The sequence below is a fragment of the Podarcis raffonei genome, chromosome 4, assembly GCF_027172205.1.
Source record: "Podarcis raffonei isolate rPodRaf1 chromosome 4, rPodRaf1.pri, whole genome shotgun sequence".
NCBI lineage: Eukaryota > Metazoa > Chordata > Lepidosauria > Squamata > Lacertidae > Podarcis > Podarcis raffonei.
This window is the reverse complement of record NC_070605.1, coordinates 43,710,787-43,738,197: the sequence shown is the minus strand read 5'-3', so window position 1 is coordinate 43,738,197 and position 27,411 is coordinate 43,710,787. Positions and strand designations below refer to the sequence as shown.

At 40.0% G+C, this 27,411-nt stretch overlaps 1 protein-coding gene across 1 annotated transcript; it reads left to right on the top strand.

Annotated features, from left to right (window-relative positions):
- The first annotated feature begins 9,913 nt into the window (after positions 1 to 9,913).
- On the top strand, positions 9,914 to 26,389 carry CHMP2B (charged multivesicular body protein 2B). The gene is made up of 6 exons (XM_053386456.1): positions 9,914 to 10,166; positions 16,821 to 16,912; positions 17,190 to 17,384; positions 22,201 to 22,303; positions 24,284 to 24,390; positions 24,560 to 26,389. Exons 1-6 carry the CDS (start codon positions 10,133 to 10,135, stop codon positions 24,671 to 24,673), a joined length of 645 nt encoding a protein of 214 aa, XP_053242431.1. The 5' UTR covers positions 9,914 to 10,132; the 3' UTR covers positions 24,674 to 26,389.
- Positions 26,390 to 27,411: the final 1,022 nt, after the last annotated feature.

Sequence of the window (27,411 nt, the reverse complement as noted above, 5' to 3'; positions counted from 1 at the left end):
TATGTTTAGATGTTCACAATTGTTTTAAATGTTATTTATTTTATTTTAATTGTATTGTTTTTACTAATTTGCTGTTTACGACCCTGGGCTCCTTTGAGAGGAAGGGCAGGATAGAATTTAATAAATAATGATATTAACATGCATGGGGGGGAAAGGCCTCTTTCACCTGGTGCCAAGAAGACCATAACACAGGTACCAGGTGAGCCTTTCTGGAGAAAGCATTCCACAGCTGGGGCATCACTGCCAATTGGTAACCTTTCTTTAGTAACCACCCACCAGACTTCATTTAGTGGGTTAACCTTAAGAAGATGAATAAGGGAATTTGCCAAGATATAAGGCCACTGTGCTTGTCCAAGGCACTTACTGGAAATTAAATGACTCACTACACAGGGACAATAGATGCACTGGAATTATGCCTATGTAAATACACCACTAAAGATAAAATTTTGTATTCTATCATTTGGAAAGACCTAAACAGCAACTATATATGAACATCTTGTCATTTATCCCCCACCCCTTAATATAAGAGAATGGATGAGAATGAACATGGGAATCAGCCACAATAAAACTAGTACTAACTGTTTTGAACCACCTCTAGTTTCAGGATTTTGCTAGCGTAGCAAATTATAATGATGCTGATTAGGCAATTATCAACAAGAGAACTATTGTGTTAAATGTTGCGCTCAGCAGAAATGTGAATGAAATGTTCAGTTCCACTAGTGTTTTAAGACAACCATGGAAAACATTATGACCAAAAATCTTAATTAGGCAGCCTACATATTCAACTGAAACATTTACACAGACTCTTATAATAGAGAATGTGAATGTTATGCCATTATGGCATCCATCCTTAAGCTATCTCTGTGGTTAGCGTGGAATGAACTCAGCACCAGACTTGGTTAACATTTTTCTTAAACATGAAGTCTAATATGTGAAGCCATAATGATTCGCAATTCCATAAGCTACAGATCAGCAGAAACAGGAATTCCTGCATATATTAGAAATGAACAGACATACTGTCAAACACCCCCTAAATCTCCACAAGGGTTGTCAGATTCCAAGGGTTCCAGGCACTTACTGAGGGTTTGTGTTACCTTTGGAAATGAAACACAGCAGAGACTGTGGTGTCTTTATAATATATGGTTTATTTACACATATATGCAACCTGAGCCTATGATGGAGGACTCACAGCATTACAATCAGCAGTGAAAATACATATGGAGTTCACTGGAGGATGACTTGCAATGTGCTTGGGGCAAGGACTAAAATTATATGACCTTGGCCACAGCCCATCACCAATTTGAAAACTCATTGAAAGCGGCAAGAACACAAGTACCATGAAATAAATAGGACATGCAGCTGGATCTTATGCACTTCTACTCAATGGTAGTTATTCCCAATACTGGGTGGTATTCAACTAAGTTTTACTTAGAGTAGGTGTATTAACATTAATGGACCTAATTTAGGCATGTTCAATAATTTTAAAGGTCAAAATACAAGGCAATTGATTTCAAAGCAACATATCTGAATTGTCCTGATACTTTCTAATGTTTCATTAAAACTGAAGGGACAAATTAGTATTCCATTTTACTGATATGTAGAAATATTGGAACACAGTTCTTACATTTTACTTATGCATTTATTTTCAACACAAATAGAGATGAGAGAAACAGAATTAAGAAACAACATTATAGCATGACTGATGATAAAGGTAAATCTGTTCCAGTTTTATTTCCGTTCTTAAATTTAATTTTAAAATAGGTGAACTCAAACTAGAGAACAAAGGAAGGGTGGATTTTTTTAAAAAAGCCCAAACTAACAGATATTTCATGATACTACAAAAAGTAAACTACACTCAAGGGCCCAATGAGAAACCATATTGCAAGGCATGAACAATAGATTTCACATAAACAATTTGATTCTGCCTGCATGGACTTGCAGTGATAAAAAAATGAGGAAAAGCTATTTTTTATAACACTTTAGGGCCCAATCCAGCTTAAAATATATCCTGCTTTCTGACTGCACATACCGTGGGAGCGTAATTTTAGAGACTTCCATGACTTTACGCATCAAGTTTTCAGGAAAGACATGGAATATAATATTGTCAGACTAGCTCTTCAGGAAGCTTTTTTGTACACTTGACAGGCTGTAAAAATGATGAGCATCAGCTTACATGGGAAACAAAAGAAATTAAAGATCAGAAACAACAACCCAATCCTGGTTGCTATGTTTTAAATATTAAGACTGCTAGGAATTTTATTTTTGTAAAGTTCTTACTAGTTTTCCAATTAGTGTAGATCTCAGCTTTACTTAAGTGATATATCTATAGCTATAATTTATTTATTATTATTTTTAATTTATCAAGGAGGCAAAATTACCATAGATTCCGGCGTATTAGGCGACTGGACGTATTAGACGACCCCCCAAATTGGCAGCTGCAATTTGGGGGTTTGTCTTATAAAACCAGTCGCCTAATACGCTGAGCAGCTCCGTGCTGGGAGAAAGCCACCCAGCGTGGAGCAGAGCCCGCCGCCGGCTGCTGCTGCTTCTGAAGCAGCAGTGGGCGGGCTCCGCTCCGCACCTCCCATACCTGGCATATAAGACAACCCCCGACTTTTAAACCTCTTTTTCAGGGTTAAAAAGTCATCTTATATGCTGGAATCTACGGTACCTAGAAGTTCTCGTGGTTGGGATCTGGCTGCTGTTTAAAATTCCTGAAAGCATTTAATTTAACTTCACAAATTCTTTAAGAATTATTCTACAGTTTAATATGTTCAGGTTACTGGTAATTAAATAGTCAGGACTTAAATAATTGTGTTATTGAAATTTTGTTTGGCTTAGGGAGTAATTAGAGGCAATTTTGATAATGAAGGGCAAAGCAGATTAAAAGATTTGGCATTAATAGAGCTATATAATTTTATAACAAATAATCACCCACCTAAAGGAAATGTATAAGATCAAGATTAATAACCGTATATACACATGTGTATATTAAACATGCCAGAATTCATTAACAAAACATGATATACCTACATAGCACAAGGACTAAAACGAATTCTATCAGGAAGGAATTCGCCTATAGTTTACTAAAGTACAAGGCTGGAATGTAGATTTGATAGCATCCTATGAAGGAAATATTCAAATAGCATCAACTATAAAATATAACACCCTCTAACTATCAGGGGTAATAACCTTTGCATATTATTGCTGGGAATTCCTCCAATGCCCAAACCATTTTTAGTTTGCAAGCCAGTATAATTTATTTGACATGGTTGGAAAGAATTTGCTGTACAACCAAAAAAGCTGTAGTTTTACCCCCCATTATCTCTGCACATAAAAAGTCAAGAAGCTTCAGGCTAGAATTAACATAAGATTGGCTATTATGATAGTAAGAGCATTTAGCAGCAATCCCAGTTGACTGTGCAGTTTGCAATAATAAATACCCTCATCTAATCTATCTCTCTCATATTTTTTAAACTTCATGCCTTAAGGAAATATTGAAGCTCATGATAAAGTACCAAAAGCCTTTGCTTTTTAGGTGATACCCCCGATATCTGTTCAACCTTGGGCAAAGTCATTTAAAGATGCAGAGTTTACAAGTTAAATGACTTCAAAATATAAGCAGTAGTTTTATGACCACCCTTAAGAAATGCAGTCATTTACCTACTATACTTGGTTGATGAAGCTAGACTTTGGCTGAAAGCCTCAAACAACCTCATCATCATGCCAGGCACCATTTATTTCACTGGAGCTTGCAGCTGCACAGTTCAGTGAGAATCAGAAGATTTTGCTCAAGACTAACAGCAGTGCCTTAAAAAATAGGGCCAAAGAAACTTGCAGGTAGCTCAAAGGTTACACCAAGAACACTTTTAATAGCTTGCTGCTTCTCTTCAATGTAAATATTCAATGAGACATACATTCAAAGTGTGTGCATGGTGGATTAAAAGCACATGAAGAAAATGAATTCCTATCCTGTTACATTTATGCTCTCCAGTACATACTCTGGCCTTTGCAGAAGATCGGGAAAGAGCAGTTATTTGATATACTGTACTTGATTCTATGATTCAATTTTATCAACTAATTTCTTAAAAAACAATTTCAGAAAAAGCCTAGCCAGAATGCCTGTAAGAAGTATTGTTAGAGCTTCCTTTTCATTCTCTTTCTTGGCATAAAAAGCATCCGAAGAAAACCTGTAGAAAGCAATTTCTCTGCCTGCCATCCCTGTCAAAGGGCAAAAAAGTTTAACTAAATGTGAAAGAGATCTATTGCATTTTCTGAGTCACCGGTATAGAATTCAATTGTGTTTCCCTGATGAGTGTTTTGTTTCAACTTATCAGTCACAGTATAAAGATTAACCTGGAGTGATGTGCAGCACTAAAAAGAAAGATGGCAAGAAACACTTCTAGTTGTTCCTGGAGGCAAGACAGACAGCTACAAGCAAGACAGAAGGCCTCTTTGTATTATAGAGCACTGACCAAATGAAATGCCTTGTTTGCTACAGTGTGTGTGTGTGTGTGTGTGTGTGTGTGGCATATGGGTGGAAGGGAGGGAGATTATTACTGTTGTGGGAGCCCAGAGCTCCAAAGGGGATAACTCAAGGTGGCTGCCATGTGGGCAAGGATCACACCCCACTGAGAAGATTGAATGCAAATAGTGTTCTGGGCCCAGAAGATTTTGTTGTTTGTTGTTGTTGTTTAGTCATGTCCGACTCTTCGTGACCGCATGGAGCCTCAGCTTCAGGATCTGTCCTTCCAGTGAGCACTCAGGGCTGATTTCCTTCAGAATGGATAGGTTTGATCTTCTTGCAGTCCATGGGACTCTCAAGAGTCTCCTCCAGCACCATAATTCAAAAGCATCAATTCTTCGGTGATCAGCCTTCTTTATGGTGCAGCTCTCACTTCCAAAGCTATGGGAAAACCATAGCTTTAACTATACAGACCTTTGTCGGCAAGGTGATGTCTCTGCTTTTTAAGATACTGTCTAGGTTTGTCATCGCTTTTCTCCCAAGAAGCAGGTATCTTTTAATTTTGTGACTGCTGTCACCATCTGCAGTGATCACGGAGCCCAAGAAAGTAAAATCTGTCACTGCCTCCATTTCTTCCCCTTCTATTTGCCAGGAGGTGATGGGACCAGTGGCCATGATCTTAGGTTTTTTTGATGTTGAGCTTCTAAGTTAGTCTTTTTAAGAAGCCCAGTTCAAATTTTGTTAGTGTTGTCATTATTTGTGTCCCACCTAATCATTCCCGCACCCCGTCCCCCATGCTTAGCAGTCATCATTCATAGCTTTACGACTAGGCTGCTACTGCAATATGCTCTAAACAGAGATACTCTGAATACTTTTTAAAGTATGTTGTAAACCACCCCTGACCTTCGAATGACATAAATAATAATGAAGAAGCAGTAATCACTGGAGAACAGGACAGCTTGTTGGGGCAGGTTGCTACCAACAGAATCTTCTCCTTTAGCTACATGGATGAAATTTATGGTGGAAATAATTGCTTTTTAGTTTTTCCTTGCCTTTTTAAGCATAGGTATAGCTTATGCTTATATCACAGGTACAAGATAATGAAAAATGTACCAATGGGGGGCACCTATGATGGAAGCATATTTCAATGTTACTGTTGTTTTGCTAATAGCTAGCTAACATATTTCTGACAAATAAAATCTACAGTCCTTAAAATAATGTACTTTTTTACTTCTTCAAATGATGCGTTTATCTTTAAAATACCTTGGAATAAAGCTACACAGCTGCAGGGAAACCTGCACAAGCATATTAATGTCATGAGATGAAAGAAAAGAAATAGTTGCCTGCCAATAGGTAATTTGGAAAGGATGTTCATATGCCTGCAAATCTGAAAATGGAATATGAACAGCCTGGTGTTTTAAAAAAGTGTTAATTCATCACAATTAAGAATCCACACATCTGGATTTCCCCCCAAAACACAAGGATTAAATTACAATTCTTACCATAAGTTTCTTTTTTTATTTAGAATTTATTTCTAAGCCAGTAATCCTATACACTGTGAAGATGGTAAGCCACATTGAATACCATGTTATTTTCCATTATTAACCTAACCCCTTTCAGATCCAAGGCTACTGATCATGGATGAGTATGCCAATAACCCACTTGTTACCTTCCATGGAGATATTGGAGAAAGGGAATTAGAGCCTGGAGATGGCCAGCTGAGAGGAAGGAGTAGGAAGTGCAGTGGTACCTTGGGTTACATACGCTTCAGGTTACAGACTCCGCTAACTCAGAAATAGTACCTCGGGTTAAGAACTTTGCTTCAGGATGAGAAAAGAAATTGCGCAGCAGCAGCAGGAGGCCCCATTAGCTAAAGTGGTGCTTCAGGTTAAGAACAGTTTCAGGTTAAGAACGGACCTCTGGAACGAATTAAGTATGTAACCAGAGGTACCACTGTACTAAAACCATAAGATTCCTGCCTTTGTAAACTATCCCAACAACACCCAAATAAGCTCCAGTAGGCAAGAGGGGAAGGCAAGATCAGCAGGTGCAGAACTTAAGAGCACTCCAAGCAGGCTTCGGAAGGCACAGTGCATAGAACAATTCCTGTCACTCCCCAGAGGAGGAAGAGACATGTGGTGGTGATAGGTGACTCCCTATAGTAAGAACTGTTCTACAGGGGAAGAGTCTCCTTCAAGAGTTTGTGGACTCTCCTTCCCTGGAGGTTTTTAAGTAGAGGGTTGGACTACACCACTCTTGGGTCCCTTCCAGCTCTATGATTCTATGATCAAACTCTACAATCCTATGATCAGAAATGTCAAGTAGTCCAAAATACAGCGGTCAGAATACTGGCTGGGGTTCCACTGAGATCTCATATAAACCCTATTTCAAAATAGCTGCATTGGTAATCAGTTTGTTTCTGGGCCTAATTCAAATTGACCATGGTAATTTTTAAAGCCATAAATGACTCAAGCCCCAAATATCTGAAATACCACCTCCTTCCCCATAAACTTTCATGGGTGTTAAGCTCTGGGCAGAAGACCCTCTGGGAAATTCCACTGCCCTCAGACATTTAGGACGTGGAGGCCCAGGAGGGTCCCACTGCCAGCACACAAATCCCTACAGATTACTTTTACTTCACAGGGAATAAAAGTTGTCCACCCACTGCTCTACTGCCTCATGCAGTGAGTGGCATCACTGAATGTAGATGGTGCAGAACTAGGAACAAGCAACTCATTTTTCACTTGAATGTGAAGTTTGCTGCATTCTGGGACTCAAGTCATGTTACAATTACATGAAAATGCAGATATAGCCTATGATGCACTCAAGGCACTTCAGTCAGCACAGAGTAGCTCTACGTGTCTGAGACACGACAGCAATAAAGGGTTCTAATGGGAGTGCAAGTGATGTGCAGTAGGACCTGCCCCACTTATCTCATCATTGTAGCTACCTCAGTGTATGCCACTTCATCATGCCTGGTTGCAGCTACATGGATCTACAAGCTTTATGTGTAAGGAAGAGACTTAAAAATAGGACTGACGGATAAAACAGCCAGAAGATGGGAGTCTATGGAGCAGTAGTGTCTGTTCTCTAAATTCCACTGAAGACAAAACACTGATACAAAGAGCTTTTCTCCTACAACAGACACTCAGGCTAACAAAAATGCCGGATACTCTTACTAAGAATGCAGCAAGATATCAGAATATGAAAAAGATGTAGCCACTGATGCCTACTTAACAGTCTATCTGTAGTTTTTAAGGTAATTATGACATTCTGTGCACCAATTAGTATTTATTTTTATTTAGTATATTTTGAATGTGGCAGCTAAATTACTATTAGTAATACTAAATATTACTATTTTTTGTTAACAAAACTTGATTTTATTTTATTTTTACAAAATCAATGCTATACTGCTTAAAAGAAAACAAGACTATACTGTATGACATTTTTTGGGAAATGGAATACATCACTGAATGAGATTACAATGGGAAATTACAACAGCAAAGTTCTGTGTGAGATTTGTAACGAATATTATAGCATGAAACATAATTATCTTTCAGCAATGATCTGGATCTTGTTTAGTTAATAACTACATATAACGTATTGCATACTTTCTTTAACTATTAAGAAACAATTTATTTAAACAAGAAGAAAAGATGTAATATTTATGCTGTCATCTTTTAAATTTTACTTTTGCTTACCCCCCAAACTGCCTTTTTTAATATGCAGAGATCATGCTTTTTGGCATACCATCCTTTTGTGCCCTGCACACTGATTTATTTGCTGTACAGGGTTTGTCATGTCAATTGGTTTGTTGTGTAATGTATTGGTTGTATAGACTCATGGAGCAAGGAGGCAGCAGACAAAAGCCTCAGTGGCAAGCTGGCAGGTTCCTCTGGTGGGCTGGCAGGTCCCTCTCCTCATCCACACTGTATTCCCTAATAGGAGACACTGTGCATGTTCAAAATGAGCATCAATTTTTAAAAATCCAGACAAGTAATCTTGCTCATTCAAAACAGCATGTTCAATATAAAATACGAACACCACACAAAACTGGAACAGCTCTACTGCTGCAATTGCAAATAGTAGTTTGGCATTTTGCACAGCATCTGCCAGCTTTATGAAGCATGCCACACTGAATTGTAGGGCTGGAAGGGATCTGAACATCATTTCCTCCAATCCTGACAACCTGTATATCCAAATGTTACCCTGTAAGATTCTTCTCTAAGCAAACAGAGAGCCTGACATTATATTAGGGCACGTATGACAAACTTCTCTAATCTCAGGAGCCAGACTGGGCGTGCTCAGTGTCCTAACACTGACATGATCAGGAAGGGCTTTGCAATCATGTACCATGTGTCCTCCTGGCTTCTTTCGAAAATATCTGCATATTCCACACGAAACTCAGATGTGAGAGGTTGTACTTTACAATGTCGCTATTTCTTACAATTTGAAAATATTCTTTAAAAGACTTATTAGGGGCCTGATTTGGGGGGCCACCTCCAACCTGCAGACTCAGCTGTCTCTCCCTGGTATTCCAGGAGTCAGGCAAGTCCCAGGCTGCGCTCAAGTACAACCCTCGCCGACCTCTTCCCTACTTTCCACACGGAAACGCAGGCGCTCACATGCCGTACACAGAGACGGCACAGCCCACATGCTAAGAGCGCCCCAAAACCACTGCATGGCATGGCGCCTGCCCTGCATTTCGGATTTAGCGAGGCAGCCTTTGGTGCCCCCTCAAACCACGCAGGTGCGCCCAGTGTTGAGGCGTCGGGAAGCACCGCTGTGTAGCCGCCTCTGACACGAAGATTTAACCGACCCGCATTTACTCGTGACCTGAATGCCTTTTTCCCAGCCCATTTCCTTTCGGTGGAGGTGGTGATGGTGCGTGTAAAGCTCGAATAAAACATCTGTTTCAAAATAACTCTCCAAAATGCTTCGACTGAAAGGGAGAGAAGGCTCGCGCGCTACATTTCCTCAAGCCCGGGATTCTCGCTCGGCCGCTCTGCCACCTCGACGGTGACACTCTTGGGAAACAGGTTGTCGTGAGGCGCGGCGCTGTGAGGTATACCCGCCCGTCTTCCCCGCGTGTGTGTAGAGGTTACGACTACCCGCTCACCTCCCCCCCGCAAAAAAACCCCCACAACCCTGCCCTGCTGCGTGAGGGGAAAGACGGTACATAGATAAATAAATGGATAATAAGTTAATAAAACAAACGTCCTCCCACCCTCAGGGCGTGCCATCATCTTCGAAAAACCCCCCTCCCCCTGCAACTAGGTCGTGTCATGGCAGCGGCTACCAACCGTTCCGGCCCCCTCACCGCCCGCGCGCTGTCACGTGAGCAACCGCCGCTCATTCCCCCCCCCCGCCCCCCTCCTGCCCGGCCGGCCGCGGAGCCGACTCCGCTCGCGAGAGGGACGGCCTCCTCTAGCTCCTCCCCTCACGGCAAGCCCCGCCCTCCGCGCCAGTGGCGGCACTGGGCGCCGCTGTTGCTACGGCCTCAGCCTCTTCCCGAAGGCGGGAGGCGGGCTTTTCTCCTGCTCGTCTCTGAGCTTGCGGCAGCAACAGCGGCAGCCTCCGCTTCCTGGTCGGTCACCTGAGGAGCAGGAAGGAGCCCCGGTGGCCCCGCTCTCCTGCCTCGGTTCCTGGGCCGCCGCCGCCGCCGCCATGGCGTCGCTCTTCAAGAAGAAGACGGTGGACGGTGAGTGACGGGCGAAGGAAATCTCCTGCTGTGGTGGTCGCTATGGTGGGGCGTCCTTGTTCCTTCCTTGAGGGTGGGCAGCCCTTCCCCCTCTTCGCCCTCTGACGACACCGCACCCTAGCAAACGGTGGGGGGGATTTCCCTCCACCCCAAGGCTCCCCCGCCCCTTTGGAGAGGTATTTCCCGATACTTCAGGGAGTGCTCGCCCCTGTGGGCTCCCCATTTCGCCCCTGAGCTGAGGAGATCCAGCCTAGTAGCTCCTAGTTTGCCCCTAGAATATGATGACTTCGCCTCCCCCCATAGAAGTCTTCCTCCCTCTCCTTTCTGATTGCCCTATAGCTGTCGTGGTGCCTTCTGCGCTGCGTTCTTTGCCCTTTGCCTTAAATGGCCCATCAGGCTTGAATTTTAATAATACAAATAAAAATAATGATGCAGCTCAGAATGTAGGCTTGGGCACAATCCGTGTGTGTTGTTGGGTGGCAGTGGTGGTTGTTTGTGCATTGAGAGAGAGAGAGAGAGAACATGCATGACTCATCTCCTGATCATGTGTGGAAGTGTTACGTACAATGTTAATAAGCAGCAGCACACACAAAAACACCTTGTGGAACTGCTAGCACCAGGTTATTGAAGGATTGTGGCTGTGAGCACATGCAATCTTACCTGGGAGTAAGCCATGTTGAACACACAGTGGCGATTGCACTGCTCAAATGGAGAAGGAGCTGCTGCAGGGAATGCCTTAGAAGTATGGCAAGGTTCTTAAGAACTGCTTTTTGCAGTAATTTTGAGAAATTGTTACAATAGGTGAGTGTATGTAGCCACCTATTAATTTAATAAATAAATAATTACTTTGTGTGGGATTATTGTTTTTGTTGGTTACTATGTTATGTATTTTTGTGTTTTTATACTGCCCTGTGACCCTTGGATGAAGGGCAGTACAGGAATGTAATAAAAATAAATAATTATCTGTCTTATCTGTATCAATTTCAATAGCCCTAAAAAAACCAAGGAAACAAGATGCATTGTTTTATTAAAACAAGAGCATTCTTTCCTCTCAGGAACTGCCAGTGTGCTTCAGTGTTGCCAGAGAGCTGGTTCCTTGATGTAACAAAAGCTCTTAGTGTCCTCTTCAAAATGATGCCCTTTATTACTATTGCTGCAGTACTGGTTGATATTAAAAAGTGTTCCTTCAATATTTCCTAGGGATTATATTTGTGTGGTGTGTTTATACAAAAATTCCACCTACTGCTGATTTCTAAAGAAGTATAAGTTAAGTATTTCTTAGTTTAGAAAAAGACACTTCAAAGGGATGCTTTGAATTACATTGAAGCATTTGGCATATTTGGGAGGGAAAGAGCATATTTTGTGACTATTGCAGCATAATGTTGTGTGATCATTGCTGCTAAGTGAATTTTCTGTGTGTGTCATGCACTATTACGTATCTCCCACCTCTGTGTTTTACTGTTGGCTATGTCATCCATTCATGAGTCAAAACAACTCATTTTCTTTAGAACTGGGTTCTCAAGAGAAGGTGACATTTTTATTTATCTTATATGTATGTTGTTTTACAACCATAATGGGTATCAAAGTGGTTCACAATATTAAAATTAGACCTATAGTTGGATGATAGTGCCACCCCAATGACAAATCTGAAATACCAGGTAATGGTCATGTGGCTTCTGGTTCTTCTTCCCTGAAAGGTGTTGATGGCTAGGAGGAGGGTATATGTTCTTCAGAGTCCTCTCCTGTTCCTCCTGTTTGTACATCTCTGAGCAGATAAGATGAATGACTCCCAGCACTCAGAACTCCCATAGTCATTAGCTCTTGAAGGAACTGAGTAGTGTAGTGATGTATAAAATTTTTATCCCCAGTCCTGCCAGCTTTGCTGCCTCACTGTATTACTACTCAGTAATTGCAGTGCATCAAACATAAATTTAGTATTTTCTATAACTTGCCTGGTAAAGAGTTTGAGTACAAAATTTGATGGCACAGCTGGCTTTTTCAGCTTTCCACTGATATAAATTTGAAGGAGTTGCTTCTTTTGTGAAGCCTTTTGTCACACAGGACTACTATAGGGTGAATAGATAACGAGGTTACCATATGGTTTGGTTTTCTATCACACGATTGCTTGATAATCTATTACTACGAATGTGGTATAATTTCTTTTCTGTCACGTATTTTCATGTGTGGTGAATATATCTGGTAGGAAAGCTATTCCATATTTATTAATTGAAATAATTTATCTTCTGCCTTTGTTGTGCTCATGGCCAAGTGCATTAACAAACAAAACACCCTGCCCCAAATAAACCACCCCATTAAAAGCAGAAAAACAGTAGTGATTAAAACTGAACAATTGAACTGGACTCAATGGATGATATGTGTTCTGCTCCACTTCTGGAAGGCCAATGAGGTGTAGCACTATGGTTCTCAGTGGGGAGTTCAATGTAAAGAGCAGGGCTTAAGGGAAGGGCCATGGCTTGCATAGATAGCCACCTTTGCATTCAAAGATCTTGTTCAATCCCTACGTCTCCAAGTAGGCCTGGGAGAGACCATGGAGAGCTACTATCAGACAGTGCAGATAGTACTGAGCTAGATACCAATAATGGCATAAGTCAGCTTCCTACTTGTGGTAGAGGTTCCTACCTGAAACCTCAAGGTTCAGCCTTTAAGGAAGAAAACATAAAAAGTATAAGCTGAGACAAAAACTTCTAAGTGTGAGTGCGTGGTCATAAGGATTGGAAAGTTGGCATTCTTTGACAAATTCAGAAATAAATATATGGTTTCAAGCTCTCAGTATTTATACCCTGGAAGCTGCTCTGTCTCTGGTATATGCTTCTGTTTAATCAGAGTTAGGCAGCATAGTGTCTTCCAGATGTTGAACTACAACTCCAATTATCCCAATCCAACACGTTTAATAGGGATAATGGGCATCTAGAGGGCACTAGATTTACTGTCTGACGTAAGCAGATAAGTGCCACCTCCTTACCTCTGATCTGTGAAGAGGTGCTTGTGAGTAAATAACAAGGAACTTAAATTTTTGCATTATCACGGGATATTGAATGAAAAGTTTTGTTAGTGTAAACACATTTAGTGTTTTTGTGTGACAGCCATTTTTGTAGACCCATTCATTAGGATTGAGTTTCATCTGGCCATTGTTACCATGAGGTCATCTAGATGTAACACTGCATCCAGAATAGTCCCAAACTGTAAACTTCATTTAATCCCTATTCCAGATTTTTATTTCTCCCCCCACCCCGTCCCCCACCAAGAGTATATTTGTTTTGTCTAGTTTAAGCCTCAGTTTGTTACCCCTCATGACCTGCTGATTCCTGGTCTGGTTCAGAATACTATCCACTTGATTAGTTCCCTATCCCAATATTGACCAGGTGTTCAACAGGATCAGTGACTGGAGCAACAGAAAACTTTCCCAGGGCAGTCAGGAAACTATTTGAGCCCATTTTGTTCTGAAGGAAGACCTTCTGTAACACCCCCCCCTTACCTGCACCAGGAGTCCTGCAAATCCAAAACTTAAAATGTTTTTTGACAACCCCCAATACCCAGATCACATTCTCTTGTCCAAAACAAAAAACAAACAAACCCAAGTTCAGAGTAATTCTTAGAGTTGTCAACTGAGACTTCTCATGTTCCCATAATTTTGACTCTTAAGTATTAATTTCAATCCAAATCAAGCCCGATTGTACAGTACAGTGGTACCTTGGTTTAAGAACAGCTTAGTTTATGAACAACTTGGATTAAGAACACTGCAAACCCAGAAGTAGGTGTTTTGGTTTGTGAACTTTGCCTTGGAAGCAGAACATGATCTGCTTCCTTTTGAGTGTGTTCCATTTGTAAATTGAGTCCCCCACTGCTATGGGAAAGCATGCCTTGGTTTAAGAACGGACTTCCGGAACAGATTAAGTTCATAAACCCAGGTAGCACTGTACAAACTTCTTCATGCAACACTCTTGATTTTCCCCTATGATAATCATTCCATTGTATTTAGTACTTACATGAGACTAATTGTGTATGCATTTGTAAGGGCAGTATAGATGCCTCAACATATATGTAAATGTTTCCTGCCAGGACTTCTTAATGCTGAAATCATTTCATCCTGGCATGTCTTGGAACTGTATCTAGGAAAGAAGAGTCTTTGAAGAAAGGATTAATGTAAAATAAATCTATGGCTGCAGTTCATGCTTTATTCATTTTTGACAGTCTATATTGTAGGAAGCAACAGCAACAAAATCCTATCATTATTGTTAGATGATTTTTTTAGATTGTGAAAGCAAGATGGAAACTTACTTTTGGGAATGTTTCATTTTCAAAAGAAATGGGATTTTTAATAGAATAAGACAAGTAATCTCTGTAAAAGCGCGGGGGTGGGGGGTTGACTCTCTTCTGAACAACTCCAAATAAATTATTTTGACTTTATTGTGTGCTACTTTGAAATGGCCTCAGGCATATAAAAAAAAAAATCACAAAACGTACTTTTTTATTATGAAGAAATAGATAAATGTAATCATTGACTGGCAGTCCTATAATTTAAAAACTTCATTCCCCTCTAGAAGCCATAGCCACTAGTTCATGGGAATGTCACTTGCTTCTCTTTGAGTAAAAGAGGATAAACACTCCCAGCCTGCAAAGTGTCATATCTTTGTGGTCTAAAAGGACTTTTAGAAAGTCATTACAAGTATTCTCATCTGATAAAACACAACTTCTCAATTTATAGCTAAGGGAACAACCCTCTTATCGAAATGAGAATTCCAACTCTGTTTGCAAATAGTATTTCAATACAAATATATATACTTACAAAGTAGGCCACTGAAAGCTTGAATGTTATGATTCCATAAGGTTCAGATTCTTGCACTCTTTCTATGTGGAAGAAAGTGCTGGTTTATTAAAAGGCTAGAAAATATTTGTGCTGTGGGTGGTATTATGTTTATGCTGTGTTACAATTTATTTGATAGGAAAATTAAAGGGAAACTTTCCCCCCAAAAATAGTGATGTGGAGAGCACCCTTTCTGTAACATCAGAAGGGTAGAAAAATGAGAACAATCAAGTGCTGGTACTTGGGCACAGAAGATGGGTTTATCTCTAGTCTACTTATACTGCATTGAGACAGTAACAGTTTTCTTAAGTTGATATGTAACTCATTTAATAATGTATCTGGCTATGATTATATGTACAGTGAACATCTTTGAAATAGGAAAAAATGCAATAAGGGAGATAACAAATAATACCAACAGTATGAATTTATGTTCAAGCAATAATGATAGTGTCAAAATAGTAACATAGTAGGTTGAATCCAAAGGTTCCTTTCCTCCAAGGCATACATAATTGAAATATAAAATTCCTCAGGGTTGGATCCAGAGGAAGCCTCTGCTTTCCTGTGGATTCAAACCAGTATGGCTGTTTTTTAAATTACGTGTACAGAAAATGTGTGATATCATTTGGAGTTTGTGTGTTCGCAGAAATCAAACTGCTAAGCCCTTTTTAAGTTTGCCAAGCTTTTCGTGTGGGTTAAGTTTTATCTCCCTGTTTCTTTGGTGAATGCTTTCATATTAATTATCTACAGGCAGAATGAATTGGTTTTATTGTGGTTTTATGCATTTTATGGTGAAAACATTGTAATCTTTTTTCAGTCTTTATAAAATAAAGATGGGGCATTCATGTTTAAGTCATATTCACAACTTCAGTCTCAGGTGACCAGTGACCCATGTGCATTAAATGGAAGGCCTGCATAGCAGCTGTGTGTGTATAATACTCTCCTTCTGACTGAGACCCTAAAAAAGCAGGATACCCAATCATGTGAAACAATCCTTTTAGGAGGATTTTAAACACATATCGTCTGTGCAGGCCTTCAAATGGACACAAGTAGGTTGTGGAGTCAAGACAGTATATGATTCTGTTCCCCACATGTAATTGGTTACCTGCAACTGAAGACTATAGTATTTCTATCAAGTACAGTCATACCTCAGGTTGAAGTAGCTTCGGGATAAGTATTTTCAGGTGGCACACTGCGGCGACCCGGAAGTAGTGCAGCGTGTTACTTCTGGGTTTCGCCGCTGACGCGTGTGCAGAAGGCCAAAATGACGTCATGCGCAGAAGCGGCATATCACGACCCGCACACGTGCAGACGTGGGTTGCATTCACTTCTGGATGTGAACGGGGCTTCAGAATGGATCCTGTTTGCATCCGGAGGTACCACTGTATTATCTTATCTGCCCTTTACAGTAATTCCCAGGTAATATACAATTATAAAACAAGTACAACTATTCCAAATGGAACAAACACCAGAAACTGAATAAAAGGTGCGTCCCACTAAATGAAATACCTTAATTGTCAAAAGGCTAGGGTAAAGAGGTTGCATTCAAAGGTTCAGCATAAGCAGTATAATGAAAATGCTAGATGCACTTCTGTGAAGTGAGAGTTGCACAAATGAGGGGCTGCTACAGAGAAAGCAGTCTCCTGGGCCTCCGTCCCTCACACTATTCTAGTAGTCTGTTTTCCAGTTATTCCAGTAGTCTGTTTTTGAGACATCAGTGATACTGCTATTAGGAGCGAAACACCTTTCACCTAAAACTTATGTTTTCACCATGCATGCATTCACCATACTTTCTTATCCATTATACTAACTGTAAATATTTTGTTTCTTAGATATAATTAAAGAACAAAATAAGGAGCTACGAGGCACCCAGAGGGCAATAGTAAGAGATCGAGTAGCTTTGGAGAGACAGGAAAAGCAACTGGTAAGTAATTGGAGAATCTTAGTTCATCTTTCACAATCAGTGCCCAAACTGGTTATGGTAAATGATAGTTTGTCCATTTCCTTAACACCATTTTTCTGCCTGTACTCCTAGCTTTTAATTATGGAAATATTGTATTTTTTCTTTAGATAGCTTTCTTGCATGTCTAATAGGAATTTGTTTGAAAAATCACCTTTTACTCATTAAACTATCATAGTATTTATGCTGGAAGATAAAAAGTGAATACAAACTAAAAAATAGTTTTCATTTTAATAAATAGGAATTGGAAATAAAGAAAATGGCTAAAACTGGAAACAAAGAAGCCTGTAAGGTTCTAGCAAAACAGCTTGTGCAACTGCGAAAACAGAAAACTCGAACCTATGCTGTTAGTTCAAAAGTTACATCCATGTCAACACAAACAAAACTGATGAACTCACAGATGAAAATGGCAGGAGCAATGTCAACAACAGCAAAGGTAAGCAATTAAACTTAAGTATCCCAAATATTGCTCATAGGATTCTGGTTTTAATTTACACAAATCTGTGTTTCAACTGTGGTTAATCATGATGGGAACAAATCTAGGCTTGTGCATTTCCCCCTTCTCTGGCACTGTAGTAAGTGGGAGATGAGAAACTTTCACTTATGTTTTTAATTAATTGCAGTTTAGCATCATCTTCTGAAACTTAATCTCAACTATGGCTTGTTGAAGCAAGCCAAGGTCATAAACCCTGGTCAGAGTTGTCTTGTTTTAAACAAACTATGTAAGATTAACCACAATTTGCTGGGTTTCGACAACAACAAGCTGCAGTTAAATGGGGGGGGGTGAAAGCTTCTAAATTCTGTCTTGTAGCTTCACTTTAGGGGGGGTTCATGTCAGCCTAGGATTGTTCCTGTTGAGATAAACCACAATCTATTGTGATGTCTAAAACATAGCAGCATTTTCACCAGTAATATACTTCTGAGTGAAGCTGACATCACGGTCTGCTCCTCATACTGGTCCTGGGTGATATATTGATATATTGCCCAGGCCTACTACCTGCCCTTCACCAGCAGGTCCCAGGATGAGTTACAACAAGTACTCTGCAAAAATCTGACAATAAAGTTCTGGTTTTAATTTACACAAATCTGTGTTTCAACTGTGGTTTATCATGATGGGAACAAATCTAGGCTTGTGCGTTTCTCCCTCCTCTGGCACTGCAGTAAGTGGGAGATGAGAAACAATAAAGTACAGTGGTACTTTGAGTTACAAATGCCTCAGGTTACAAATTCCACTAACCTGGAAGAGTTACCTCGAGTTGAGAACTTTGCCCCAGGATGAGAATGGAAATCGTGTGCCGGTGGTGCAGTGGCAGCAAGAGGCCCCATTAGCGAAAGCACACCTCTAGTTAAGAACAGTTTCAGGTTAAGAACGGACCTCCTGAATGAATAAAGTTCGTAACTAGAGGTACCACTGTAATCTGCAATTTATGGTGAAAATAGTCAAGGCTTTTATAGAGTATGCATGTCTAAAGAAACTAAACTGATTAGCTGGCAAATACCTTCTCACAAAAGAAAAAAGGGCAATATGTAACACACTGAAGGCATTTGTACTACCATGTAATTAAATGTTTAGGGAGTCTTTTGCCTGTGGTTCCTATCCTGACCCAATCCCTCACTGTCATTTTGCAGCTGAGTAAGCACACTGTAGTGCTATATTGAGTTGTGTACGTATGGAAGCAGTGTTATGAGTAAAGTGGATGACTAAGCTTACGCATGTTCTGTTTTGACTCATGCTGATCCAAGAGCTTTTGCTCCCCCAGCTGAGCTGTCAATCTCTAAATTGCTTGTTTGTATTTATATGGATTCATAGACTTGTGCAGAATATTGGCACATATGCATCCCATAGCTCATATGAGGAATTAGGGCAGAGTACACAGGGATGTTGCATTTTAGCTTTGCAAATTCACGTTGTGATTACAGCCTGATATTCTAGTGAGAGAGCGACTTGTATGTGAAATCACTTAGTGAAAAATTGCGACTAAGCAATGGTCCTTCTGCTGCTTCTAAAGGAATTTGGAAGCAATTTAGAACTTCAAATAGAAGGTAAATTTCTATTTCTTGTATATTTTGGTATCTTAAATATTTATGTAGTTATGAACTTATAGAAAAATATTACTAAAAGTACAAATAAACAGTTAATTTTTCATTTTTGTCACAATATTTTAAGTTCAAGTGACAATTTAGGAGTAAGGATGTCTGTGGCAAAACCTTTATTATCATCATCTCCAGTGCTTTTTCCTGGGGGGGACGCATACTCCTGAACATTTTGTGAATCTAAGTTTGGCCTCACTGAGGGGCAGTATTTCAATATGAGTAAGAAAATGAGAGTACCCCTAAACATTTTTTTAGAAAAAAGCACATCTCACACTTTGCTGTGACTTATATTTCATTTTTCTTAATCCTTAATCCTTTATTATGAATACCATTTATTTTCTTCGGTTTACCCAACAATAGCTATGGTTAAGTATAGGGCAAAACATCACAGAGCTCAAAATATAAAGTAAAAACAAAGTATAGTATATCTTACTTAAAACTGTTACATTAATAAGCATGTATATATTCATCCCTACGTACTTAAACTAGGTGATTACTTTGTTACTGTTACCTTAAAAATGTATACACTGTTAGTTTTTAATCACTCAAAATTATGTATCAAACACAGTAGGATTCCTGCCACTTTTAAGAGGAAAGTTATGCAAACTTCAGTCCCATCCCCACACCACCCCAAATCCAAACCTAAATCCATTTCACTATAATAGTCTATCAGTTAACACTTAGGAACTAGGGACTGAGGTCTATACTTGCACTCTTCTGTCAGGTCCTTGAGTTCTTCCTCTAAGTTGACTCTTCAGTCTTCTCTCAGGACTTCTGCCAGAGTCCATCAATCCCTGTCACCTCAAGTTCTCAGCAATCCTACTGATGCTTGACAGCTGAACTCCCCTGAAGGCTACTGCTAGAGTCACATGCCCTTCTCCACAAACCTAACATCAGGTCTAGATTAGTGGCATTAGCTCCTGGCTTCTCTTTGGCTTCTTAAGCCCCTTGATATGCCCTGTCTGACCTCAGCTTTCAGCTCTTCTATCAACTAACCAACAGTCAGAGCCGAGCCTAGTCTGCTGTCTCATTGACTAGAGCCTGGCCTTTTATTCGCTCCAGTCAGAGCCCACCCACCCCATAGCCAATCATTTCAATTTGAGTAGAATTGTGTCCTCTCATTGGCCTATAACTGATCCAATAGGACGAAGCAGAATGTCAGCAAACTCACCAGTTAGAGTCTACTGGATTCTGATGCCTTGGCTCCTTTTTATAAAGACAGAAACCTCATTCATGTAATCATCTCCTGTTTGAAACAGTGCCAGCATAGTATCTCCACAGCTCCTGGTAGAAATGCATAGCCATTATGTTCTGTTACACTATTTTAAAATGAAAACTCTACCTCAAACTCTGATTTCTCTGTGCTGTCAAATAATCTTAGAAGAATTTTGTGAATGTATAATTAAAGGAGGGTATCATAATAGCATGTAGAGAAGGGCAACCTTGCAAATAAGTCTGTAACTATTTTGTACATCATCGACCCAGACTAGACCCAAACTATCCACCTTCAAAACCTCCTTATCAGAATCGAGCTTCAGTTTATTGGCTTTCATCACTGGGTCTATGTGGCTTTTGAATGCTCTACTGCATTAAAAACCAAAACAAAACTCTGCAGCTGAAAACCTAGCACAGTAGGAAGCGGGCTGGAATAGATGGTTTCTACCTGATACGCTTACAGATAGTTTAGGGCATATGTGGGGGGAAAGAAAAAAGTTATTCTCCACTCACATTCTGAAGTTATACAGTTTGTTGTACAATTCAAAATTTTACCAATTGATTCTGGGGCATGTGAAGTGGTATTAAAGGACTGGTAGAACCCCTTTCTTCCAGTTTATAAAAGCATTTCAACCAGTTCATACGCAGAGAGGGGACATAGCTTTCTGGTAGTATGTATTCCTTGCATGCGGACGATGCCATGTTTCATCTGCAACATTTCCAGTTAAAAGTTGGTAGTGCTGATTAAAACCTATTGCCAACAACACTAGAGAGCCACTGTCAGTTAGCAGTATGGGCTGACCGGCATTAAACCTCCTGAGGCAGCTCAGTAAATGCTAATCACTGCCACATCTTCCTCCTCCTACCCTTTCTTTAAGCGCTTTTGAGATTTTGAGGCAAAATGACTTCAAGAGAGCCCCAGAGGAAAGCCATCGGCTGCTTAGCCGCAGCAGCAGATGCTGTCTAAAGTTGAAAACCCTTCCTCACAGTGAGTCATTGGAGCAGCAGGAGAGGAACTGATGGGCAGTGGGTGACCCTGTGGTAGGCTGGGAACAAAAACATGTTTTGTTGCTGTTCCTGATCCACTGCCTGACTTCTAGTCAAAATAGGCAGCGCTGGGGTAGACACACTAATGGCCTGACTTGATATAAGTCAGTTTCATGTGAGGCAAGTGGTTTACTACATGCTTGATGAAGGATAAAGTTTTATAGGGCCAGGAAGAGGTTTTCTAAATTGTAAGTTGTGTAGGCATAAGAGTAGAGGTTTTACGCCAATCATACAGGGTTCACCCTTCTCACAATAGCTGTGTTCAGCCATAATGCTAAACAATACCTTAGTGTTACATGAACAATGTGACTCATCCCATGCCTCCCTCCTTCCCTTATCTGGCACAGCCATGATAGAAGCTTTCACTTCCATTTTAAACAAACTGTTGATGGTCTTAACTATAGCTCACAGAAACAAGCCAATTCTAAATCAAGGTGTATGATTGTTCCAATAAAACCATAATTAATATTAAGCAGAGTTTAGGATTTGGATTTGACACTGACCTGCAGTTAATTGAAAACAGCACTGGAGGGAGAAGAACACCAGCTGAGATGTTGTTAATGTAATGCTAAATTATAATTTGGTATTACATCCAAATCAGGTCAATATCAGGAAGACCCACCAGCAGATTAGATTTTGGAAAATGTATACATCAGATGGATTTAATGAAGAAATGACTGCTACGCAATAGTGCATTCTACTCTTTTTCTGATAGTTCTCGATGTGCAAAGACTAAAGGTTTTGTTGTATACCCCACGTTACATGGGAACTTGTATTCCTTGGAATTAATTTTTTTCTAACACCTTAAAGGTATTCAAATATTATGACATGTTCAGCAGTTTTACTGTACTGTACATTGGCCACATTTATTCATAAAGGTTATTGTTTATTGCTAGACAATGCAAGCTGTTAATAAAAAGATGGATCCACAAAAGACACTGCAAACTATGCAGAACTTCCAGAAAGAAAACATGAAAATGGAAATGACTGAAGAAATGAGTAAGTTATGCTTTTCCATACAGTGATTAAAACTGTTCCCTGCTTCCTTTTTGGGTTGGCAAGACCACCAAATCAAACTAATAATTGGTTCATGAGCTTGTGTTTAACCTATGTTTGTTGAAATTATTAATTGCAGGAACATCCATTTTCATAGCCTTCCTTATTACTTTGGTATGGGCTACATAGAGAATAGAGACAAGGAAACATGAAAATGGATGGCGAGAAATAGAGGGGCAATGTTAATGTCATGGGAAGAGCCATGTGGAACACTAAAGCCTTGGCCCGCTCAGCCCATTCAGATTTCAGGAGGACATATGACGCATTACATTGCTGAAACATTAACCAGTGCTGCTTTTTAAGTGGAATTCCACACTTACAAAGTGAACCACTAGGTGCAGAATATACATACATCATGGGGGATGTTGTCCCAGCTATCAAAACTGCAATCTTAAAAATGAAACTGCTTTAATAGCACAAAGAGCTACATCTACATTTCTATTTCTATTTCTACTTTCCGCAAACTATTCCATAGTCTTGTGTGAGGTAAATCTTTCCAGCTGTGCTCTGCCTGATCCAATATCATAATGTAGATGTCCACCATATGTAAAATAGGTAACATGGTTTTTCACATGGCTGATTCTCTGGAAGCCAAAATCCTTTGAGGATAATGGAAAGCGGAAACTGACAATTCTTGGGTTGTTTTCGCCCCACCTTTATGTTAGAATAACACTGTGTGAAGTTGCTATTCTGCACTAGCAATGGCTGCTATTCCCAGCACCATAACGAAGCCATATCTTGTTGCACCATGACACTGTCTTAGCTGGATGCCTGAGTACAATGTGCATACTAGTGATGGCATGCTGATGCAAGTCTATTGTGTCCCCTTGTAAGTGCTTATCTGCCAGTATAGAGATTTTTTAAAATGTTTGATTTGGATTCAATTCAAACCCATGGTTTAAGCTACGCAAGCTTATGCTTTCATTCTTCCCTCTTCATGATATCTTCACATAGAAGGCTGTGCTTTTACTTTAGAAGTTCATCAAGAGCTGGAAACAGTGGCTGGTTCAAGCTATGATTGTTAAAAAGAAATCAGGTTCAAATCATGGCTTTGATGTCCTGATTTGCTGACTAGGGTGTCTGCTGGTGATGCTAAATATTGGGAAACAAGCCAAGGATCGTGGAGGCCTGTTAACTTCCATTATTCCTGACAGTACACAGATGGTTTTATTACTACTGCTGGGGCAGGTGAAGGGTTGGTGGGATGGAAGGGAGCTTGGTGGGTTGCAGGAGAATAGGGAACATTAGTGAAATTGTCACGAATAGCCAAGCTATTTTTTGACTTTGGGGGAAATAGCTTGGCTTATTTTGGGAGCATTCATAGTCAAACGAGCATTAAATCCCTAACTAAAAGCACATTGGCTTTCAGAGCTAGCATTAGAAAATTATAAATTCTCCCTCCTAATGGATTTGCTTTTTGGCTCTGTTTTTGTATTATATATGTTTAAAGTCATAAGCTGCCTTGAGGGCCAAAATCACTTTTAAACGGGGTGAACTCCCGTTGCTCGGTCCCTGCTCCTGCCAACCTAGCAGTTCGAAAGCATGTCAAAGTGCAAGTAGATAAATAGTACCACTCCAGCAGGAAGGTAAACGGCATTTCTGTGCACTGCTCTGGTTCGCCAGAAGCGGCTTAGTCATGCTGGCCACATGACCCGGAAGCTGTACGCCGGCTCCCTCGGCCAATAAAGCGAGATGAGCGCCGCAACCCCAGAGTCGGTCATGACTGGACCTAATGGTCAGGGGTCCCCTTTACCTTTCTAACAGTATAAACCCACATATATTATTGCTTACATTATTTTATTTCACTTTTCTCCAAAATAAAGCTGTTAATGTGTGCTGGGATGTAAAAGTGGTATGAAAGACCAAGGTAACCATTATACTATTACAGTTCTAATGAAGCTTTTGTTTTCATTTATCTTTAAGTCAACGATACCCTGGATGATATTTTCAATGATTCTGATGAAGAACAGGAAAGTCAGGATATTGTGAACCAAGTCCTGGATGAAATTGGTATTGAAATATCTGGAAAGGTATGAAGAAATTATCTCCCATTGCTCTTGAAAGGAATCTGCCCCTGTCCTTACATTTTTATTGACTTTTGTAGTGCCTTCCTTTTTGTCTCTGTGTTCTATCATTTTGATTACTGTGTCTCATCTTGCTTGCCTAAATGTAACTTTTCCTCATTTTTCTTTCTAATAGATGGCCAAGGCTCCTTCAGCTGCCAGAGGCATGCCATCTGCATCAGCATCCCAAAGTGCCACAATTTCTGATGAAGAGATTGAGCGGCAGCTCAAAGCCCTGGGAGTAGATTAACCCCATGGTAACGAGCAGCCTGCCTTCTGCAATTGCTCCAGTGCTGGCATGCACATGAATGTGTAAGACCAGTATCAATAAAAACCAAATTCCTTTGCAAGATCTTGCCCGAGCCATCTTTGGTGACAATGAATTCTAGAAGCAGTTGGAACAATTAGTTGGAATCAGTTGAGACAGAACATCACAACATGCAAACAATGCAGAATGTGAATACATTTGACCAAATTGGATTCTGCTGTAAACAGGAGCAACCGTTACATATGATCTAAATTTGGATTGGGTACAATTAGCTTTTTCTCCAAAAAGCACCAACACTCCATTTTTCATTCAGGTTTCTAACCTTTCTGAGGCTACTGCAAGCAGCCTTTCTGGAGGCATTTCATTTATGCATCTGTTGCAAGCACACCAAGAGACTTCTTAATTTATGGTATTAAATAAAACCTCACTTTTTCTTTCATTTGGAAGGTGGCTGTTGTATTCTTCAAGCAGAAGATGTATTTAAAAGTATAGTGGGTTTTTCATAAAGCGCCTTTCTAGGAAATCATTTTTGATTCAGCCTTGTTTTAAAATATACATTTCTAATATAGTCCCAAGATTTTAGAACAATACTGATATATAATTATCTTCTTGGAATCAAGGTTGTGGTCTAATGATATGTTATGCTAGGAAAATGGTTTGTAAGGAACGTACTAAATAACTTCCATTGTACTGTAACACAGCTAACTTGAAGGAATTCTGTGCCTTTGTGTACATAGGGTGAGATCTTCATGCACTGAGGTTCCTCCTTTCCCTTACTCTCCCTGCAGCCTCCTGTGTGCCCCCAAAATCTGCTCTGGGGTGCACAAGGGGGCTAGAGGGTGATGAGAGAAGCAGGAAGTTCAGTTGCACAAGTGGATTTCCATTGCACAAGGAGGTGAACATCATTGGATGTTGCCCATCGTGTTTGGTTTATTTTAATTAATCTTAGAATTGTGGAAATAATGTAATGTTAAAGCCATTATCTCAACTTACATAGCACTGAAAGAGTTATGTGAACTCAACTGCAACCGCTGCTACAAAGTATGTAATCTACTACCAACACCTGAAATTACATATTTTTCATTGAATAGCATTGTACATATTGCTATGCATTTTTTCATTGAACAAGTGTTACCTTTGAAAATATACTTTATTGTCCATATAGTATGTTTGTTCTGTTTTATATCCAGTTGTTACACACTAATTGGAATTATGTATGCTTGACTATTTAAAGGAAATAGGTTCACTTGGTTATAAAATTGCGCCTAATATAGTAAAACAGTGGGTAACTTGATGTATTATAGGGAACATAATTCACATTGTGAATTACTGCCAGTTATGAAAGGGGATTTCTGTTCCTGAACTTCTTTGTGGCCCTGGTACTAATTGTGAGAATGTAAATTAACACGAAAATGTCTGCTGATTGTTTATGAAGAACAGAAAAAGAAAGTAATTACTGTGACTATCAACTCACAAGATATGCCATAGGAATAAGGCAACAGCAGCCTAGGTATTCATTTTAGTATAGAATTATGATTTTTCTGGTTAAACATAGTATCAAAACAATCAAGTACATACACAATTTGATTTACAATTTGGTTTTGTAATTACATAAAATAGACTCTATGTGGCTACCTTCAGCAAGATCTCCTTTTTATGGATTTTGTAAAAATCAAATAAAAGCTTTTAGCTCCTTGAGTGGCATTTTTCTGTTTGATTTTTCAAAAAAATAGTTTTTAAAAAATACTAAAAGCATCCACTAGTCAGTCATTAAGTATGCAATACAACCCCCCAAAGTGCTGAACTGGGTGTGTACATTGGATGGGGCAAAGGTTTCCCTCTTCCTTGTTCTGCCAGCAGGGTTATGACAACACTACTTTTTGGACTGCTTGTGATTTCCTGCCAGCGGTAGCCTGTGGAAAGCCCTGAAATGCACCTTAAATGTGAGGCAGCAGCTGAGGATCCACTGGATTCCAAGTCAACCCCACTCCCATCTCTTAGCAGCATTGAGTCCAGTCCAGGACTTGTGTAGTCAGCAGGTGTCCACCAGAATGAGTGACAGGGCCACAGAGATGGTGGCTTCACGGCTGTTCTGCTGCCCAGCTTGGGTTTGGATTGCCCTGAATGGCTGTGGCTGCAACCCTAATCCCATTTACCTGAGAGTAAGCCCTGCTGAATTGAAAAGGAGGTGGTTAGGACTGGGCTGTGAAAGAGGCATAAAGAAAACACCAATATGCATTCATAGCTTTGATATTACTCAAAATGTAAATGTAGCCAAGAATTCTTGTGTTTTTGTAGAGAAGGTTATGCTAATGCTAATGACCAGTGAAAAAGTAATTCATCTATTCAAGTGGGAAAGTTGCCCAACTAAAGCTGGACAATCAAACAATATTTGAAAATGTTTTGTCAATGGTGGGTGCTGAATAAAAACATTTGAGGGAGGGAATAGAATGAAGGAATGCCTCCTAAATGAGGCAGGAGTTAACTGAGTGCCTCTTTTGTTTCAGTTTCTCTAATAATGCTAGATCTAAGAGTTTCAACTCTCTTCCTTCACAGTTGTCATTGTTTTTGGGAAGAAGGCTGCTACTATGCATGTGTGTCAGGCAGCTGTTAAAAGTGCAGGTTCCTTAGCAGAATTTTATTTCTGAACAGTGTGTTGATCACCATAAAATGGAAGCTGGAGCATCAAATTCATTCAATAGCATCTAGAAGTGTAGCTG

What these genes read in the sequence shown, in the direction of transcription:
- CHMP2B (XM_053386456.1), top strand. Translation starts at nt 10,133, where the DNA reads ATGGCGTCGCTCTTCAAGAAGAAGACGGTGGACG. An exon ending in CAATGTCAACAACAGCAAAG is followed by an intron (nt 17,385 to 22,200) that starts GTAAGCAATTAA and finishes GTTTATTGCTAG; the next exon opens with ACAATGCAAGCTGTTAATAA. An exon ending in GGAAATGACTGAAGAAATGA is followed by an intron (nt 22,304 to 24,283) that starts GTAAGTTATGCT and finishes TTTATCTTTAAG; the next exon opens with TCAACGATACCCTGGATGAT.